General features: G+C 39.8%; 1 protein-coding gene across 1 annotated transcript; it reads left to right on the top strand.

Annotated features, from left to right (window-relative positions):
* Nucleotides 1-2,976: 2,976 nt before the first annotated feature.
* HDAC3 (histone deacetylase 3) lies at nt 2,977-14,541 on the top strand. The gene is made up of 11 exons (XM_080279205.1): nt 2,977-3,034; nt 4,405-4,528; nt 5,852-5,953; nt 8,529-8,723; nt 10,203-10,336; nt 10,825-10,937; nt 11,479-11,585; nt 12,693-12,844; nt 13,258-13,399; nt 13,738-13,839; nt 14,415-14,541. Exons 1-11 carry the CDS (start codon nt 2,977-2,979, stop codon nt 14,503-14,505), a joined length of 1,320 nt encoding a protein of 439 aa, XP_080135331.1. The 3' UTR covers nt 14,506-14,541.
* Nucleotides 14,542-21,743: the final 7,202 nt, after the last annotated feature.

Genomic DNA, 21,743 nt, shown 5'->3' with positions numbered 1-21,743 from the left:
CTCTGGTAACTATATCATATTCACATGATTTGGTTCACTTTCACTCGCTTTCACACTCATTCACATCCACCTACAGCCAGGCGCCTGAATTCCAAAAGGGTGGACCAAAGGAATGACCTTCATGTCACCCTGCCCTCCACCATCAAGCTGCCTTTTCTGTGCATCCCTCTCCCCATTACTCACCTACCTCTCCACTCGTCCCTCCATCTCAGCCTCGGTCTCCCCCTCCCCCTCCACCTCACTCACATACACCCTCCTAGTCAATCTCTCATGCAAAATAGAAAAACGTGTAAAACAGAACAACGTGTATTCGTTGGGATATACTTACCCATTATTTATTATAAAGTCACATCCACACCAAACGCTTGCTGGTGTGGGTGGGAGTTCTGCATTACTATAACCCACTGAAGTTGCCGCCCACACCCGCTCTCTTCCAGTGGAGTCACTTTTAAGGGTTACAGTGATGCCAAACTCACGCCCGCACCAGCTCGCATTTACTGTGGACGACAGCTAAGACATGCGTATTAATTATAGTGTATGTTATAGCTTATTAATTTTAGCGTACCTGTGTCCCTGTGCAGGTGGTGTGTGTGGCTTGTGTGAGGGGGTACACCTACGCGGGCAGCTGCGTGCCCTTGTGTTGGGACGCAAATCAACTGGCTGTTCGAAATGACGATGTTGCGGATCCCAAAAACTGTCGCAGTTATTACACGTGCACTAATTACGTGCCCAGTGACTACCCCATAGACTGTCCTGCTGGGGAATATTTTGATGTCCTCACTGCTGGCTGTGTTCTTGGATCCTGTAACCCGACCCCTTCTCCGTGTGTGCCAGTATGTCGCTTTGAACCCTCCGGAGGCTTTGAGCTGCTGGCGCACCGCACAGACTGCACCAGATACTACGAATCCACTGGTATACCACCACTAGAGGAGAGGCAATGCCCGGGTGAGACATACTTTAACGGGGAAAGCTGTGTGGACGACCTCAACGAATGCTGTGACCCTTGCCTTGTGTTCTGCGGCAAGGCAGGTGTTACTGTGGCGGACCCGTATGACTGCACCAACTTCTATTACTGCCAGTATGATGACTACTTCCCTGACGTCCTAAGTCTACAGTCGTGTCAGAGCGGCCAGTACTATTCTGTGGTGGAGAGCACGTGTGTGGACAGCTCCTCGTGTGAACAGCTGTGTCACGCCAAACACGGTTAATAATTTACCACTACATTGCTTTTGCATGAGCTTGTCCTAAAATTGTTATTTGTCCATCCTGAATATGGTGCTAGTCATGAAGAAGTGCAATGGAAGGAATGTACACGTAGCACTGTACTTCTCTGACACTGAGGTCGACGAAATAAGCTGCCAAAAGGACGAAAATGTGGGACAAGTTCAGGTAAAAGAGGTATAGGTGGCAGCACAGGCATAAATAAACACATGTATCAAGTGCTAAATGTTGATAACTGTAGCGTTTTTGTTGTAACCTGATAAGCATCCCTAACCCCTTTTCCCTCAGCTGACAGCCAAGTGTAGCCATACTGGAGAGTGGATTCGACTATTCTCTTTGCTTTCACTTGACGGGACTCGGTATACTAAGCCGTAGTTGCATGAGATTCGATAAGCCTTAGCCATGGGATGGGATGAAATCTCCTTGGTTGCTAGCCAATTATCAATGCTCTACATCTTACTTTGTGGTGTATTTGATTATAGTAGTAAAGAAAATACAAAAATATGGGAGTATTGTAAACTTTTAGAGAAATAAAGATGTCTGTGTGAAAAAATCTTTGTATCATTGCCTTGTATTTGGATATTTTGAAACATATACTCTAACTTGGCACTGGACACGTAAGAAATTGAAAATATACCCGGTTTACTCCAACATGGCCTAAAATTACCGTTCCTCAGCCTTCAGTAGTGAGTTATAACAATCGATTAACCCTAGTATATATGAAGCTACAATTTTTTTACCTTTACATCATCATACATCATTTAATCCTGTGTTGCCCCTTGAGAAGCGTAGGAGCCCGGGGCTAGGCAAGTTGGTCCTGACATTTAAGATGAGAGTGACCAGCCTCACTTATCCCTGAGTGGCATTACGTGAGCTATAAACCCTAACCATCTCTTGGATATAAACCTGCACCGGCTCAGTCCGATTGGAGCGCCTTAATTACACACTAAACCACCAGGCACCATAATTTGGTTATATGGTTACCATCCAGAGTAGTAATTGGTTTCCTGGTGTACAGGAAACCATTTGGCCTGTCACTCAGTGTAGAGTTACCCGCAGACAAAAGGAAGAGGAAAGAAGGAAAGAAGGACATAAGAGGAAAGAAGGAAGAAAGAGAGGAAAGGGCACCCATCAGAGAGCAGCACTACACTGAGTGAGTGGATGATGAGCGCCCCCACCTACCTTACCTGGCCAAGAACTTTGTCCCTTTGCTGCTTATTTCACACAGCTAAATGGCAGAATGAGACAATACTGTGACTTTACATCCCTTCCATATCACTTTTTCGTGATAAGCATGTTCTTATGCTAATCTGCTGTTATAAGTTTGTATTAAGGATGGAGATATGGTATTTTCAGGACAAGTTAGAGTAAAAAAGGTATAATCACATTGAAAGGGCAGAATCACTAATGAAAGTTATCCGATACTGTCTTTTTCTGCCACTAATGGACGTAGTATCCTAAACAGTGGGCTAGAAGAAGCATCTAGTCTCTCATTCAGTGCAGAGCCATCCAAAAGTAGCCTACACCTTGATTGGATAGTGGGTGCACCTGCACCTACCTGCCATAGTACTACTAGCCTACTAGTATTATTAATATTCTAAAATAGTACTGAGGAACTACTACTACTACTACTACTACTACTGCTACTATTACTACTACTGCTACTTGCTACTACTACAACTAGCGTTAAAATACAGTACTATTTCTACTATAGAGTTGTGCTTGTCGACCCTCTTTTGTCAGGTGTAAACAAACATGGGGGGGAAGACGGTCGCGTATTTTTACGATCCTGACGTAGGGAATTTCCACTATGGTAAGGGAATTTCTTTTAGGGTAGCTTTACCCAAAGAAACCACTCTCCATGTAGAATTGATAGTTTAAGTATAAATATCATAGATCACTCGGAAGGCCTTCAAATAATGGCTTGAGTTTAGGTGTTTGGATAATATCGATGCTTTGTAGGAATTGTAATATTCATTTTTCGGTTTTCATTTTGGTTTTGAATTTTATGGGTGCTATTTGGTAAGTCCATTAATGCTTGAAGACATGTAATATTATTCATAAAGGATATGCAGTAAGCCAAGATGAGGTATGTGAAAATCAATTATATTTCGACATGAGCATATTTCTGAAGTTATTGCCTGTATCTTCTTCAAGTTATAGTTACCTTTAATGGTATATTTTAAAGTTTATTTGCCAGTCTCACCCATTTTGAAGTACCAGTTATATGGAAAAAGTTGTGGTGGTTATGTAGGAGAGCTAATAGCATACCGTATATATATATATATATATATATATATATATATATATATATCTATATATATATATATATATATATATATATATATATATATATATATATATATATATATATATATACATAATTTAGTTTTTTTTTTCAGTTAGCTCTAACCTAATTGGTACAGTGATATATATGAAGTTGCAGAAATGTTTACCTGTGAAGGTATTAATTAAACAATTTCATCATTTATTGGTGCTCATAGACAGTGGCAAAGTGATGACTGGCATGCCAGGCATGCAGGTTGATATGATTCAAAGGTCAATTTGTTACCATTTTTTTTTTTGTCCCTGCTAACCTAACCTAACCTAAATTAACCAAACCTTAGCTAATAAAATGTAACCTAACCTAACCTAACTTAAATTAATGAATACTAACCTAATCTAATCAGAATGACATAGAGACGGATGAATTTTGAGGCTGATTCAATTAGCAGTCTCCCATGGGCTGTCACCACTGTTGTAGATAAATAAACCTAACCTTAGTGCCGCTGGTATCAAGTAAGTTATATCCATGGACTTTGTTGTCATAAGTGGATTACACAAATAGTAAAAGTAATCCGTGTCATAAAATTTTCATCATTTGTTATATATTAGTACATTTGAGGTAATGTTGCTGTTTTGGACACTCATGCCCCTTAGCTTTTAGTATGGGTAGTTGGGATAGATTTGTTAATTTAATATCATTAGGTTAGATTTATATGTTTAATTTAGCTTGGTTAGATATACTGTAGTTAGTTTAGTTTTGTTAGATGTAGTTAGTTTCATTTACTTAGGTTAGATTAGTAAGTTTAATTAAGTTAGGTAAAGTTAGCTGAATGTCGGAAACTACAAATTATTCACATTTTACCGTAGCTTTACTTAACATTGCCTGATTTTTGGCAGGCCCTGGACACCCTATGAAGCCTCACCGCCTCTCCATCACACACAGCCTCGTCCTTCACTATGGCCTCTACAAGAAGCTCCAGATATACAGACCATACAGAGCAAATTTCCATGATATGACCAGGTATTATATCTATCCATCAATAGCCAGTTGCCTTAATCCTGCAAGGGGTGGCCACAAACGTATCGCCTCCACGTCGCCTTTTCCCCTGCTATTTCATTACTTTCCCTCCACCTTATACCCCCCTCTCATGTGCCTTTCATCTCCATCCTCCCCCATCTCATCCTCGGTCCCCCTCTATAGTATATTGTTCTCATTTCACATTAATTTGGCCCTCATTTTCGTCATTTTGCAGGTTATTTCACATACCTAAATGACAGAATAAGAAATGCAGCATCTCCCAATTGGCCCTCATTTTCTTCATTTTGCAGGTTATTTCGCATACCTAAATGACAGAATAAGAAATGCAGCATCTCCCAATCTCCGTAGCACTTATCCACGATTAACAACCTAATTTAGAGTTTGTCTATTGCTGGAAGTTGGCATTCATGATAGAGATGGCAATTTTAGTCCAGTTTAAAGTAAAAAGGGTATGGGAGAGAGTTTTGTCCTTTTACAGCCTAAACTTGTAGCTCAGTCGCGGAATAAGAAGTACTGTACTAGGGCTCTACAATCTTTCCATAATACTTTTTCATGACTAGTGTTAATCTCCTGTTACAGCCCAGCATTCAAGGTGGAGAGAGGATAATTGTACACTTGGTTAAAGTGAACAGAGTGTAGCTAGGGGTGGTGTGCCTTTTATTGTTTTTATCCATATATCTGTCACATTCTATCCACTTGTCTGTGTTGCATTACTCGTATGTGTAGCGAGCAGGTAAAGTAGAAATTAAAGTTGTATTATTTGCTTATTCATCATGTGTTTTTACCCATTTATCTACCGCATTTTATACACATTTGTTTTTGTTAACCATGTGTCTACCAGGTAAAGTACCAGTATTAACAAAATTGAGGATGGTTTTCCTTACTCGTTATCCATTTGTCATACAGTATCCGAGTTATGCCAGCTTGGAAATACAAACATTTATTCAGGCTGGTTTTGAGTAAAATTCATTAAGTTATCTGAGGTATCATTCTTACAGACTAAACTATGTGAGGATTTAACCAGATATATTATCTATTTATATACCTGAATTTATTTGCTTTTTCTCTGTATGTGGGCTATCTGTCTGTCACATGGTACCCTTGCATCCATCATACATTAACACCAAAGCTTAGTAGAAGCTAGAATTGATAATGTTTTTCTTAGTATTGTAGCCATCTTGTGTTATAGTATTGCCAGATGTCCATGCCTGTAGAGTATTTGGGATGAATGTGACAAATGCATCCAGGTTGTGACAGGAGTTAGTATTGTTATTTTTTTTAAGTTGTGGTGTTTCTCTTTTTCAGATTTCACTCAGAAGACTACATAGAATTTTTAATGAGTGTCTCCCCACAAAACGTCCAGAACTTTACAAAAAACCTGGGTCAGTTCAACATGGCCGATGACTGGTAAGTGTTTGTTTAATCCAGTAAATGTTGGCGATGATTTTATGTGAGCTAGTTTGGTGAATGTAAAGTACAGGTATAATTATCCTGGTGGAATACTTTCTGGAAGTGTTTCAGACTGTTTTATGTCAGAATTATCAGACACTGCCTTTCAGTCTTAGGATATCCTTTATGTCCTACAATATTTTTTTTAGCTGATATGTTTAGTTACAAACTGACAGAACTTATGATTTAGTTTCGAACTTATTCAGAACATATATTTTTGGTTAACCAGGTACGATAACTTGTACATAAAGAATAAGTAAAACCTCGATATAACAGACTTCAATAGACCGGAAACCGCTTTTATCGGACTCAAGGAGCTACCGGACAAAATTCCTATACAGTATATCAGAAAACGTCTGATAAAGCCAGAAGCAGTCCGGACTGCCTGACCACTTCAGCTGTCAATGAGGTAAATAATCTATCTCTATCTATTGCCAGACGCCTCAATCCCGTTTGGGGTGGCCACAAACAAATCGCCTCCAAGTCGCCCTGTCCCCCGCCATTTCACTACCCTGCTCCCAACTCACACCCCCCTCTCTCATATACCTCTCCACCCCATCCCTCCATCTCATCCTCGGTCTCCCCCTCCCTCTTCCACCCTCCACCTCACTCACATACACTCTCTTCGTCAGTCTTTCACCCTCCATCCTCTCCACATGGCCAAACCACCTCAGTGTGTTCCTCACAACGCTTCCTATCACATCCACATCAACACCACAACGCTCCTTTATATCCTCATTCGTCAGCCTGTCTCTCCACGTGACTCCACAAGCTCCTCTTAAATAACTCATTTCCACTGCTCTCACTCTTGACTTGTGTCCTTCCAACAACGTCCAAGCTTCACTTCCGTACGTTAGAGTTGGTATCACAATACTGTCATGTAGTAACTTTTTTACTTCCATGCTCACTTCCCTGTTTCTTATCACTGCTTTCAAGGAACCAGCAACCTTTCTTCCCTGCTGTACCCTTTCAAGCACTTCACCCTCCAAACCTCCATCCTTACTCATCACACTACCCAAATACTTAAACGTACTCACATTTTCCAATTCCTCACCATCCAACCTCGCTATACATTCACTGACTTCACCTCTCTCAAAGACCATCACTTTACTCTTCCCTACATTCACCTTTAGGTTCCGTTTCTTACACACTCTCTCAAACTCATCCACCAAGCCTTGCAGCTCCCCTTCATCTTCACTCAACAACACAGTATCATCTGCAAACAACAGTACAGGGAGTTTCCAAACACTATCCTCTCTCACCAGGGCCACTCCAACATCCACTACCCTACCTTGTACCTCTTTTATTACCCCATCCATGTACAGATTGAACAACCATGGAGACATGACACATCCCTGTTTCAAACCAACTTTCAAAGAGAAAAATTCACTTAGTTCACCATCCACACGCACTGCAGCCTTAGCACCATCATACATACTCTTCACAGCATTCAACAACAGTGTTATATATATATTATACCATTATATATATTATACCATTTGATTAATGTAGCAAAGTGATAACACAGTACAGTACTGCAGTGGTAATCAAAACAGTATAAAAACCGTTCATGTGATCTGGACTAATGTCTAACATATCGGAAAAAGTGCGGATTAGCAGGGGGAAGTCTGGATGCCGCTTTTATCGGATTTTCGCATTTTTTGCAATGATTTGGACCCCAATTAGTCCATTATAGTGAGGTCTTACTGTATTGTGATAGCTATATTACATGGCATTGCTGGAACAGTTTAGGTAATATGCTTCACCTGGTTTGAGGCTTCCTATTGTATAATTTGTCTTTGATCTGTAAGTTTTTTATATTGTTAATATGCATCTTAATTGTGTTGTATTATCATACCTCATTGTTCTTTCTCCTCTGTACCTGAGTTTTAGCTTTATAATTTCTTGCTGTGCTTTGCCATTGGATGTTATTAAATATGCTGTACACTTGACTCACTACAGTACGGTATGCTCCAGTGTAGCCAGTGTTCACTGAAGTCAGGAATGTGTTGCAGAATATCTAAATTATTACCACAAAGCCAGTAGCTATAGAGCTACTGTACTGTGAATGGAGGGGGGGGGAAGTCAAACTAGTTTTATAGATAGCATTGGAGCTTTCAAAATTTTCTGCAATACTGTATACTGTAACTGTCAGATTAAGGACACCTGATAAATTAACTGAATAGACACAGTCAGATGGAACTTTAAGTTTTTAAGCAAGTAACTGTAAGTGAAATAACAGGAAAGGTAGAAGAAAGGTGATTTATATTTAGGACTTAAAATATTTTGATGCTCGAGAGGGATGCCTTCTTGTGGTGGCACTGATATGGCTGGTCAGGTCTGCTGCCTGGGTATACAAATGTTTATCTCCCTCCTTGTTCCCCCAAAAGGAAGATGGTGAATTGTAGAAGGGGATTTTCAGTGTGCAGTCCAACAGATTCACATTTTAGATGAACCTGGGACTACAACAACTACTGCCACCACCACCATATATATACAGTATGGTACTTTACTCCATTCCCTGAACCAACAGTCCAGTATTTGATGGTCTGTACGACTTCTGCTCAATGTACACGGGTGCTTCGCTGGAGGGTGCGGTGAAGCTGAACCACAACTGCTGCGATGTGGCTGTTAACTGGTCAGGCGGCCTCCATCATGCAAAAAAGTTTGAGGCTTCGGGATTCTGCTACGTCAATGATATCGTCATCGCCATTTTGGAGATGCTGAAGTGAGTTGATGAAGATCCTGAAGTGAGGTGATAGTTTGGAGGTAATGAAGGTACTGCAGTTGCTACTCATTTCGGAAATGTTGTAGTGAACTGGTACTCTTATTGGTAGACGGTGAAGTTATTAGGTATCCATTTGAAGATCCCTAAGTGAGTTGCCATTATGATAGTGAAGTGAGTTGCTACCAGTTTTGATGTTAAAATGAGATGCTTGCCATTTTGAAGATGCTGAAGAGATTGGCTACCTGTGTCGGAGATATTGTTGGCTGGTACCTCCCTCACTGTGTAGTTGAAATAGGGCTAAGATGTTGATGGTGATAAAGAATGAAGAAGAACAAATTTTTTGGTATCCATACATTCCTTTTGTGACTCAAAATGTAACTAAGAAGGTTATGATTGTGGGAGGGAATTGTAATAATTAGCTTTAGCTCTTTTTAACTGAGAATTTACATATAGAGAGCGTGCACTGAAGGTATGCTTTTTTTTTTTTTTTTTTCCCCTCCCCATCAGTTCAGTAGAATGGTTTTGATTTACCTTTGCATGATTGCCTTCTTTCATATTGAATTCCCAGCTGACAGTACTGTATATGTTTTTGCCTGAATTTTCCCGGTATGTTGAGTAAAAGAAAAAAGAAAGTCGTTAATTTACAGACTGTTTATGATCTAAGTAAGTATATATTAAAGCCGTGATGATATATGCCTTTACACCAGTTATCGCAAGCATTGTTGACAGCAGAGACATTCTCATTTAGTATGGACTCAAAATGAACCCTCTGAGAAACAGGGTTTCCTTGAGCAAACTACAAACATCTGGTGCCAGCCAGATAAAAATAATAAAGTTTGATGCCACTGATAAGTATTGTGAAGTTTGAGGGCACTGATAAAAATTCTAAAGTTTGTTGCCACTGCTGAATGGGTTAAGAACTTTGTAAGAAACCTTTGTGTATATAAAGGACCAAGACTTTGCTGTTATAGTCCAGGTTAAGGGATTTTGACTTCATCTTTAGCCACTTCCTGAAGATCTGAAATATTACATTTCTGGCATGGCTGTTACTCTGACACAGTCCTCAATTATTAAGCCACCTTCATAAATTGTTGTCTTATAGTCTGTTTGTTTGTTGCCAGATGCCTGTTTGAGCATTCATCTGAGGTAGTTGCTACAAAGTTCACAGAATTGCAATACCATATCTAAATATTGGTCCTTATTCTTGTTGGTTGAAGAAGCTCCCTAACATCCTTTCCTAAGTGAGTTATTTAGCTTATTACACCTTACTGTCCTCCTCAGTGTTACATAAATCCTTCCAGTATTGCCATACTCTGCTTTAAAAATGTGCAAGAGGATATTAACCACCAATGTCCAAAAATAAATCACTAAGGAAGAGATGTTAGGGTGCTTCCTTAACCAACGAGAATACGAGTCATGGTACTTTTTTAGGATTTGGGACCTGATTGACCATTACAGTACAGTATCATGTTTGTGCAGGTACCACCCTCGTGTGCTGTATATTGACATTGACATCCATCACGGTGACGGGGTACAGGAGGCCTTCTACCTCACCGACCGCGTCATGACTGTATCATTCCACAAGTATGGCAACTACTTCTTCCCAGGCACTGGTGAGGTTTTGATATTTATTTATTATTTATGTTTGTTTATTTTTTGTTGCAGTTTCCCCAGTCCAGATTTTATCCGAGTGGACTGTAACAAATGCTTCCAATCTTTTGTATTACGAGCCATCAGTAAGTTTCTACTCTACTGTTTGGACTGAAATTGCCTTAAAAATTGCCACCCAGTGCACTGTAACTTGTCAGACCAAAAAAATAAGACACTGATAAGTATAGAGACTGGCAGTGGGGAGGAAGTGAGTCTTGTCTTCCATCACCACCCTTCACATCAAAATATTTGGTACTTTTTTTTTTCTTTACTATTTCATATTTGACATGTTTATAGAACATTCATATTATAGATGAACCCCAAGATATTCAACTCTTAGGACACCCTATGTGTATGCAGATACAGCCTTTAAAAAATGTAGTATTAATTTTTTTTTTTTTCTTCGTTATTATTATCATCCTTATCATTACTTATTGATTTATTTTGTCAGGGGACATGTTTGAGATTGGTCATGAGAGTGGCCGGTACTACTCGGTTAATGTGCCACTAAAGGAGGGTATTGATGACGCCAGCTACACACAAGTTTTCAAGCCAGTCATTGAAGTGAGTAGTGGCACCTTATGTGGAAAATTAATATAGCCTAGTGAAAAGGATTGTGTATGTGTGAGTAGGTTTAAAGGTGGGAGGAGGTGTGGCAGGCCCAGCAGATGACTGGATTTGGTAAGTGAATGTATGAGAAAGTGTGGTTTGGAAGATGAAGAAGCAAAACAACTGATGGAGGATGGAAATACCTGCACATGGTAAGGGTATTCCATAGGTGTTTATAAAGTATTAATAAAAAGAAGGTAAGTTGCTGGAATGGGCCATATAGAAGCCATTGTACCCTGTTATGCTAGTGGAGTGTGTGTGTGTGGGGGGGGGCACATGGGGTATACAGTAGGTGTGGGTGTGTGGGAGGGTGCTCTGTGTCACTTATTCTGTTGATAGCTAGTTTTCTTACTTTACTGCTTGCATATTCAAAGTTCTGGATCCCACCCTATTTATATTTTTGGTGTGAAGTAGACACAGAATGCTGATGATAATGGTGATGATGATTGATGATGGTAATGACAATAAGTTTATATACTGTATATTTTCCCCGCAGGCTGTGATAGAATACTACCGACCAACAGCCATCGTGTTGCAGTGCGGGGCCGACTCTTTGTCCGGGGATCGTCTGGGCTGCTTCTCTCTCTCCACCAAAGGACATGGGTTTGTTGTTTTTTGTACCTGTGAGGTGGTGAAAAATTTGTGGAAGTGACGTAATGTCAACCATACTCAGTGACTTGAAAGTCAGTGAACAGCAGTTAGGAGTAAATTGATAAGGGGTGACTATTTCTCCTTGGCATATCACCCAGTTAGGGATGAAAAAAGAAAAAAATAGTAGTGAGAAAGAAGGGTATGATGATGATGATGATCATGTATAATCAAGGAAGCAGACATTAATTTTCTTCACCGAGTCAGTAGGTATAAATCAAAGCCTTTGTATTTCAGTTGATGGTGTTGATGATAGTATTGGACCTCACCCACTCCATAAATTAGTAAGAAGAAGGATAGGGTGGTGATAATGATGTTGATGATAGTGTATACAGTCACAACTTGTTATACGAAGGGGTTACGTCAGGTCATACCTTAACATATAACGAGTTTATTGTTAATCGGGAGAGTGAAATGCATTTTAAAAAGGGGGTCACGTCAACTCCACTTCTTAAAGTCACCTACTCAAGACTGAAACAAAAATGACAACCCACCTTAATCACTTCCTGTGTCGGTCGAAGTCGTCTCCAAGACCAAAACAAACGCAATCACACCAGTACAGGCAGCTTTACTCACGTACAGTAAATCGTTGCAGCAACACAACAGTCACACTTGTGTAACTTTGGCCTGGTGCTGCACAATGTTTAGGCCTACTGTAGCATGATGCTTGCCTGAGAGGTGACGATAGCAGGGGGGCACACGTGAATGAGTGGAAAAGACAGGGCCTTGAAGGGGTGGTGGGACTGCAGCTGAACCAAAACAATGCTCTGCATGCTGAGGCTGCCATCTTGCATGAGACAAGTGACGGTCGCCTTGTGTGTGCCTGGCGCTTCGTACGAAATTTTCCAAGGGCAATATAGTTACAGCGGGAAATTCATCATAAATTGGATTTTGAGGTGGAACTTTTCTGTTATCGTTGTAGCGAATTATTGTATACTGGATCAGTGTATACCGAGTAGTGACTGTATTCCAGTAAGTATAGTTTACTTATGCAATCAATAGGCATAAATCAGATCTTTATTTCCTAGTGGTTGGTGATTATAATGTTGCCTTATATTTCAGTGAGTGTGTCAATTTCACCAAGAAGTTCGGGCTGCCCCTCCTTGTGTTGGGTGGTGGTGGGTACACCCCGCGGAATGTGGCACGATGTTGGGCGTATGAGACTGGCCTTCTTGTGGACACCGACATGCCCACCGAGATACCTTACAACACAGGTATGGGACAGGAAGAAGAGGTCAGGATAGTGGTTGTGGTGGTGGTGATTGGGCCATTACTTTTTTTTATGAGAGACTGCTAGAAATCGAGCAATGGGGAGAGCTGCCATAATGTGTTCAAGGCCAACACATACAAGCATGTTGACTAAGGTTTTTAATTTGAGAGTCAGAAATAAGGCTCCCTCATCCACCAATCCCTCCAGTCAAAATTGTCAGAAGAAAAGTGAGAAGTACTGCCATACAGCATACAAAGCTGTCATGGAGAAGGCTTATTGTGACAATGATGATGATGATGACTGGGGAAACTTTGGTTAGTATTTCATTGTCATTTTTTTTTCTGGCACTCTGGACCCTAGCTCACTTCACCTTGGCATGGGAGAGGTCTGGATGATGATGTTATTTTGCTCTTCCAGAGTATTTCCAATACTTTGCGCCGGACTTCTCGCTGCATCCAGAGGTAATCACACGTCAGGAGAACGGCAACAGCAGACAGTACCTGGAAGCCATTGTTAAGCACGTGTATGACAACCTTAGGATGGTTCAACATGCGCCAAGGTGAGATGAAGAACATAAAAAACAAGGCTCTTATAATCTCTAGCTATCTTTCCATCAGTCACCAGATGTTGTAATCCCATGAGGTGTTTGGGTGAGTGAGGATGTGGCCCATGCAGGTGGTTTGTTTCTCATTCCATCAGTTTTTTTGAAGATCTCTGGACACTACCTCACCCCATCCCAGGGTGGGAAAAGAGGTATGGAGGAGGATAAGTGAAGTGATACATTGTCCAAGTGTATGTAGGACGACAATGATTATGATGATGATGATAATAAGTGGATGATATTATTTTTCAAATGTACATAAATGAGTGTTACTCCATCTTGTTCTCACCCAACAGTGTACAGATGCAGGATGTACCCCACGACGGGCTTAACATTAAGGAGGAGCAGGATGATCTTGACCCGGATGCCAGACTGCACTTGAGCGAGGAGGACAAGAGGTGAGGCATTACATCGAGAGTCATTTTAGTGGTTGTTGTGGCCTCAACCTTGATATGCTGCAGGTTAAAGTTTTCTTTGTCCTGCAGTCCATCCTTCTCCTTTTGGGGTATGGGGAAGAACGTAAGAGATGCCTACATAATTGGGCCATGGAGCAGCGTGGGTATGTTGGTGCTGCCACTTGAAGGCATCCATTTCCCTTTTTTTTTTTTTTTTTTTTTTTTTTTTTTTAAATGCAAGGAAGAAGGAACCAAAGACCAGGAGCCCGCAAACCGTTCCTTCCATGTGTGTGTCAGTATGCTGGGTGTAGGTAATGAATTCTGAAGATGGAGTAAATGGGTTAGAAAAATGATGATGATGATGATGATGATGATGATGATGAGAGGAGGAGGAGGAGGAGGAGGAAGAGGATGTTCATGATGATGATGATGATGATGATGGTGATGGAGATGATGCAGATGATGGTTATGGTGATGGTGATGATGGTGATGATGATGATGATGGTTATGGTGATGATGGTAATGATGATTATGATGATAATGATGATGATGATGATGATGAATTCTTATATCCCCAGAATTGAACCCGACAATGAATTCTATGATGGCGAAAAGGACAATGATAAGGATGAGGACATTGAACTCAACACATCCACATCCAAGAACTGAACATGGCAGCAAAAGTAGTGAAACCTAGAAGCCAAACAAGTCAGGTGCCTCAGGATGGCATCAGTTTAGTAATGTACAGTATGTGCATGTTGTGAAGAGTAGACCGAGAAAGACTTGGGATGAGGTCATAGAGTGTGCCCTCAGGGATAAGGGATTGATTAGAGAGTCTGCTAAATGTCGAGTGATGACGGTATAGTTGTGAGAGATAGACTGAAAAGACCCGGGACAAGATTTTAGAGTGTGACCTGAGAGATAAGAGACTGAAAAGAGTGGCTGGTAGAGATTAAGTGTTGATAATGGTAATGATGGTCATGATGATGAAAATTAAAAGGCTTGATGTTATGCTGTATATTGCAAAGAACAAGTAGAACAGTAGGGAATGCAGCTTGAAAGACTGAACATGAATGAATATATTGAATAAATAATATGAGCTGAAAATGGAAATGCTGGATGAAGTGAATTGGAAAAATGAAGGTGGAAACTAATGGTGGACTGTATGCTGTATTACTGAGACGTGGCCTATTGCCATCCCTCTACCTTGAATACTGAGTTATGACAAAAGGTTAACACTAGACTATGATGCCAGTCTCAGAGAATTGCAATGGGAAGGATGAAGAATGTAGATAATTTTTTTTTTTTTCCCCCTGCCACAGAGCCAAGTGAAATAAGCTGCAAAATGATGCAGATCAGGGCCAGTTAAGGTGAAAGGACTATAGTGGTTAGAATGCCCCATTGGAATTGATGGCCCTGTGTGATTTGATCCCTAAAAGGTGACCGCAAGCTTTATGATCTTGTAATGATGTCGGGGAAAGTAGGCTGGGCATCATCTTACAGTTTAGCCTCAGTATATGGTCAGGTTAATCATGGAAAACTGATCAGATGAATGATTGTGTATTGAACATCAGGATGCTACAGTAGTGATCATGTAACCACGATAGGCGATCTCATATTGAAAATCGTTGCTTTTTTTTTTGGGGGGGGGGGATTATATATAGTGATCATATTACCAAAAATGGCTGTTGTATATGAAAAAAAAAAAAAAAGTGAAAAAAATGTTCACATCATACAAGCGAACATCTGCATAATGGTTAGTTGTATGACGAGGTTGACCTGCAGTGTAATGGAGTGTGGCAGCTTAGTCTTTGGCCCCTCCACTTCCAAGTTCGGATTGGTTGGTACTATTTTATCGTTATTGCTTTTTATTAATGGTAGTTCAGTGGTTAAATTCAGTTGGCATTTGAAGGCAAAGTTGCCCAGTTTAAGATAAGCCAGATTGTATCGTAAAATCTACAGTACTGTCGTGATAAAAAGTTCACCGACATTTCCCTGCTGGATGTGGCATTAGATAGTGTTACATAAATATTTTTGTGTCATAGCATATAAAACACACAGCAAAATAGTGTGAGAAGGAAGGATACTCCCTGATCTGTGATAAAAAAGGTGTTAAAAAATTTTATGTGATGGAGCACATCGTACAAGAGCCGTGGAAGGAAGAATGCACTCTGATATTCAAGGAGGAAGGTTTTACATGAAGCATTTTTATGTTATAGGAATATGAAGCTGTCTGGCAAAGAGTTTGAGAAAGAAGGACACACTGACATTTAGGAAAGTGGTGTGAATGTCATATTGTCATCATCGTTGTATCATTTATAAACACACCAATTTGAGAAATATTTTAATGTGATGGCACTGCAAAGTGCAAAGCATAAGATTATGAAAAAGAAGAATACTCTGTGATATTCAGGAAAAACATTGTTACATGAATTTTTTTGTTACATGAATTTTTATATGATAGCAATCTGAAGCACAGCAAAAGAGCATGTGAAGGAAGGTTACTCTCGGACATTCAGGGAGGAAAGAGAAATAGGGAAGGTAGGACACAAGGCTGGCAGAGAATTGTTAGTGAATTTTTACTCATGATGGTACTGTACATGTTGCTGATGATCTCCAGAATGATATGTATTAGTTTATGGCCAAATTTGTGGATTTTTTCCCCCATGTGACCACTACAGGTCCAAGTGTTGTGCATGTGTGCAGGGCTGCCTTTACAAACGAAAGTTGTATTTAACCCCTTCATTGTGATGATGTGCTTTTCATTTTAATCACCATCCATCCATCCATCATCCAATCCTATGTTGTCCCATGAGGTGTGTAGGAGCCCGGGGCTAGGCAGTTGGTCCTGACATTTAAGATGAGAGTGACCAACCTCACTCATCCCTGAGTGGCATTACGTGAGCAATAAACCCCAACCACCCCTTGGATATAAACCTTCACTGGCTTCATTTGATTGGAGCACAATAATTACCCACTAAACCACCAGGTGCCAAAATTTGGTTGTATGGTTACCACCCAGCATAGTAAATGGTTTCCTGGTGTACAGGAAACCGTTTGGCTTGTCACTCAGTGTAACACTGTTACTATAATCATTTTGTTTTCACCTGACAATTGGGCCTCTCTCATGAATTAATTTCTAAGTTGTGGTTGCTTGGTATTTGAAGAGCCTTGGTTATGAGGCAGGAATGATACTCCTTGGTTACTAGTCAAATTAGCTTTCCAGTCTGGCTGCTCTTGGCCATCAACCAAGCCAAAAGGGTGTAGGAATCTCAGTCAGGCAAGAACAAGGCACTATAAATGAGTTTATTCACTTATAGTGTGAAGGGAGTTATTAAGGCAGTATGTGACTCCGGCAGCATAATCAGTCTCTCCAAAGCCGAAGAAAATCATGTGGAGGTATTAAGAATAAAATACAGTTCACTGCTGTTGTTGTTGTAGTGACTTTTGATGCAGTGAAATGTCAATCCAGTCAACTGCAGGCTTATGTTCCCCTTCTGCTCTATCATCCTCCTTTTGGGGGATAAAAAAGTTGCTGAGGGACATTTGTATAACCAAGCAGTAGATCCACATGGGTATGTTGGTGCCACCAAATGAAGGCATCCCTCTGCAGTGCCAAAACACAGTATTAAAGACATGATCAGAGTGAAGGGGTTCAGTTTGGGGCTTCCTGTGCTGGACTGTAGCCATTGTACAGTATTTCAGTTATATCGTCAGGCCATGGAAACAAGTGGTATTCATTCCTTGTAAAATATAGTAAGAAGATAAAACTGATCTCTACGCACATGGATGTTGATGATAGACTGGTAATGTGCAGAGTTAACCCTTCTGTGGAATTTGTTGCATTGGTAGTGTGAAATATTTTGTGAAATATTTTTAGGCCTATTTTTCCGTGATGTAAGTGATGTTTCAAATTAATGGATATTGTTTTAGAGGCAAAAGTTTTCGGGAAATGTGCATCATATTCTAAAATGTCATAATGGAACACAAGTGGCACAGAATGAAAGTCAGCAGTGCTGTATTCCATCCATGGGTTATATGAGACACTGCTGACTTGCTTGTTGTTTTTGCCGTATTCTTTTATTCATTATTATTATTAATATTATTATTATTATTATTATTATTATTATTATTATATTTTTACCTATTTTTATTTCAGAACTAGGATGTTTCTTGAGAACTGTTAGTCTTATTTTTTTCTGAATTACCATTGGAAAATTCATGAAATTCTGCAAATAGAAGAGTTCCTAAATTGTAGGGCAATGTGAAGAATTTGATCTACAGTGGTCAGAATATGTTTACATTATATTTATGTTTAATCACAGTGTAGAAAGGTGGTCTGAGTCTTGTATTTTTAATTTGTTTTTGGATTTTTTACACAGAGCAGACATTTAGGGAGCCAGTAATATATGCTGTATGCCAATAGATTAGGGGAGGAAAATTGGCCAAGAATGAAAATCACCAAGAAGTGTATGTGTGAAAGCTTTTATCTCCCATACTTATCTGTCTGTCTATAACTAGATTCCTTAATTGCATAAGGGTTGGCCATAAACAAATCACCTCCAGGTTGCCCTAACCCCTGCCATTTGTCTGCCTTTCCTCCAGCTCACACCCTCTCTCTCATATATATCTCCACTCCATCCCCCCATCTTATCAGTGGTTTCCCCCGCTCCCTCTCTTCCTCTGCCTTGCTCACATACACTCTCATAGTTAGTCTGTCATCCCTTTCAGAATTCTTAAGGAGTTGATGTGACGAGGGTTCGTATTCTCGTCAGGTAAGGAAACTCCGTAACGTCTCTTCCTTACCAATTTATTTTTGGATATGGGTGGTTAATATCCCTTTGTACATTATTTACGTAGAATATGACGATGTTGGAATGATTTAAGTCTGACAGAAGAGGACGGCAAGGGGTAATAAGCAAAATAAATAGCTTTGGAAGAGGAGCTAGGGAGCTTCCGTAACCAATGAGAATACTGGCCAAAGTTATGTGTATTTCTAGAATGACGTAGGTAAGGTAAAGAGATCATTGTAGCGATTAAGAAGAATATGAGTGTGGACATTTGTATTGTACGATATTTTTTTTATTTTTAACTCATTTCTCTCTCTCTCTCTCTCTCTCTCTCTCATTTATTTTATTTTTTTTTTAATCCTGCAATTTTAAATATTCAAGTCAGGCATTAGGACATATTATTTTATTATTATTTAAAATCTGTGAGGAATTCTGTGTACATTTTAACATTGAAGAGGATTGTAGGTTTTTAATATGTTTTAGCATTAAGGTTTAGATGCCTGAAGGTGTGTTTGATGCCAGGTGGTTTAGTGGCTTAAGGTGCTCTAGTGGATGGGGTTTATGTCTAAGGAAGTTGGGGTGTATTGCTTGTTTGATGCAACTCAGGGTTGAGCAACTGGTCACTCTTGTTGTAATGTCTGAATGAGTAGCCTAGCCTCTGATCCCTGTTCTTTTAATGGGGAAGTAAAGGGTTGGATATATGGATGGATAGTCTCAAATCCTTCTCTCGAGTGAATTTTTTTTTCCCCCCTACATCCAGGCTAATTTATTCAGTATCTAAGCTGCCAAAATAGTGCATGAGCTAATGGAGGGTAGATCTAACTCTTCCTGCTCCAGAAGTCTCCCAAGCTGAATAAAATTTGCCTTGAAGTAGCAAGAATAAAGTACAGAATACATTGTTAGACTAAGTAGGTTAACCTCTTGAGTACGATAATGTCGTATTCTGTTCTTGGTGTCCTCAGGCAATTTTATTCAGTTTCAGAGGTACTTTTTGAACTAGACGGGTTAGTTAATATCCTCCATCAACCCCTCACAACCAGGTGGGTCTCCTAAGCTGAATAAAATCATCTATAAGTATACTCTGTTCACTTTCACTAGGCAAAAAATAGCTTTCTGTCCATCTTGAGTCCTGAGATGTAACAAGAGATTAACACTAGATATGATGACACTCTTGAACAAGTGCAGGGGAAAGGATGTAGAACCATAGCATTTTCTTTTTCTACCACTAAGCTGTGGGAAATAAGCTGGAAAAGAATGAAAATCACCACCTATACTGTTTTTACTGTAACTTGGCCCACATGTTCGTCTTTTGGCAACTTATTTCTCATAGCTGTGTGGCAGGAGATAATACTATTGCACTACATAATCTCCATAGCACTTCTTTGTGATTAGCATATTTAAGATGGAGAGATGGGAGTTTAAGGCCAAGTTAGAGTAAAAAATGCATAGTTAAAATGAATGAACTATAAAAAGAATCAGTGTTAACTAGTGTGGTCTGATGATGTATTATTATATTTTTTCTTTTAGCCTATTTTTTGCTACCTTCAGTTGATTGTACAGTAAATATTCAGCTTAGGGAGAGACTTCAGTTAGTGAAGAGGTTAATGAAGACCGTGTCCTACCCCATGACTACAGATGGCCTCTCTAAACTGTAATTAAATGATATGGAGAAAACAAGACTAAAATACAAAATAGACTTGCAATTCTATCTGTCTATCTATAGCCAGATACCATAATCCTGTAAGGGGTGGCTGTTTGTCTTTGAGTTAGTGGTTTTCCAGGTAGGGGCACTAACCCTCTGCAACCCACTAGTTGACATGTAGGGAGTACTTGGGGTGGTTATACGGTCTTGCAATTGAAAGGAATAATTATCGTAGAGAGAGGTATCAGGTTGTGAAGGGGTTATGGGGACTGTTTCTAATCCTTTCAAAACAAGTGGCCTTTCAAGACTGTAAATAAATTGTCTGGAAATAACAGGAATAAAATATGACTAATCCGATTGAGGGGTTTGTGTTGTGGTATTGAGGGGGTTGAAGTAGAGGAGTATACATTTGATTGAAGGGTTTGTGTCATGGTATTGTAGGGTGTGTTGTACTAAGGGGGTTGAAGTAAAGGAGTATACATTTGACTGAAGGGTGTGATGTACTAAGGGGGTTGGAGTCAAAGGAGTATACACAACAGGGTCTTTGCCCACTGCCGAAACACTTTGGCAATGACTTGTACCTAATGTACTTTATGTATTTTTATAAACATTTCCAAAACCAGCTTGAATTCAATATGTATCCTTGTGGTGAAGTTGTGATGAGTTGGAGTTAAAAGAAAAATGCAGTATGTGCAGACGGTTATGGGCTGTGGACATAGCACAGAAAAAGCTATAAGAAGCAACACAGACTGACAGTAATATTAAAACAAATAATATTAGCTTTATTTGAATTGTAATATATAACATGGTACAATACTGTTGAATTATATACATTGTAGTGACAAACTAGTTTAGTACTAGTATGCAAGATTCCAGCCAAGGATAAGTCATTGAGGCTTCATAGGTATATTTCCACTGGGATCCTTAAAGGTACCAGCACAGTCAGTCTAATGCTGTCTTAACTTAAAGTTTGCAAGTACTGTATAGTATAAGTAACAGATGACTGGTGACCATCGACCCCAGTCATTTATTTTCCCAAGAAGGACTAGGAAAGGAGAGTCAGAGTTGTCCGATGTTCCTTGTTATTCCTTAAGAAAAAAAAAAAAAAAAAAAATTGCTGTAGGTTCATGTATGTGCTTTAGCAGGGTGTTGCTGAAGAGAGATGCTTTCATGTGGTGGCAGATATACAGTATATAACAGGGCGACTCTGCCTGCCTGTAGAAACTTCTCTTAGCTACTTCCATATCCCCTAAAATGAGGATAGTGGGCTGCAGGAAAAGGATAACTTTAGCCTGCGGTTTATCAGGTTCACTTTTCAGATGAGCCTGAGGCCATAACAACAGAGGCAGGAATGGGAAGGTAGGAAAAAAAAAAAAAAAAAAAAAAATCCTCTCACGTTCTACTTTTCCGTACAAAAATCTTAGGTTATGAGAGGGAATTGTGCATGAATATGTTTGTGAAATCACCCCAGCAGT

Source organism: Coenobita brevimanus, chromosome 77, assembly GCF_032717465.1.
Source record: "Coenobita brevimanus isolate Jiangsu-jjx chromosome 77, ASM3271746v2, whole genome shotgun sequence".
Classification (NCBI taxonomy): Eukaryota; Metazoa; Arthropoda; class Malacostraca; order Decapoda; family Coenobitidae; genus Coenobita; species Coenobita brevimanus.
Note: the sequence above shows the minus strand (reverse complement) of the source record. Positions and strands in the feature narration are given on the sequence as shown.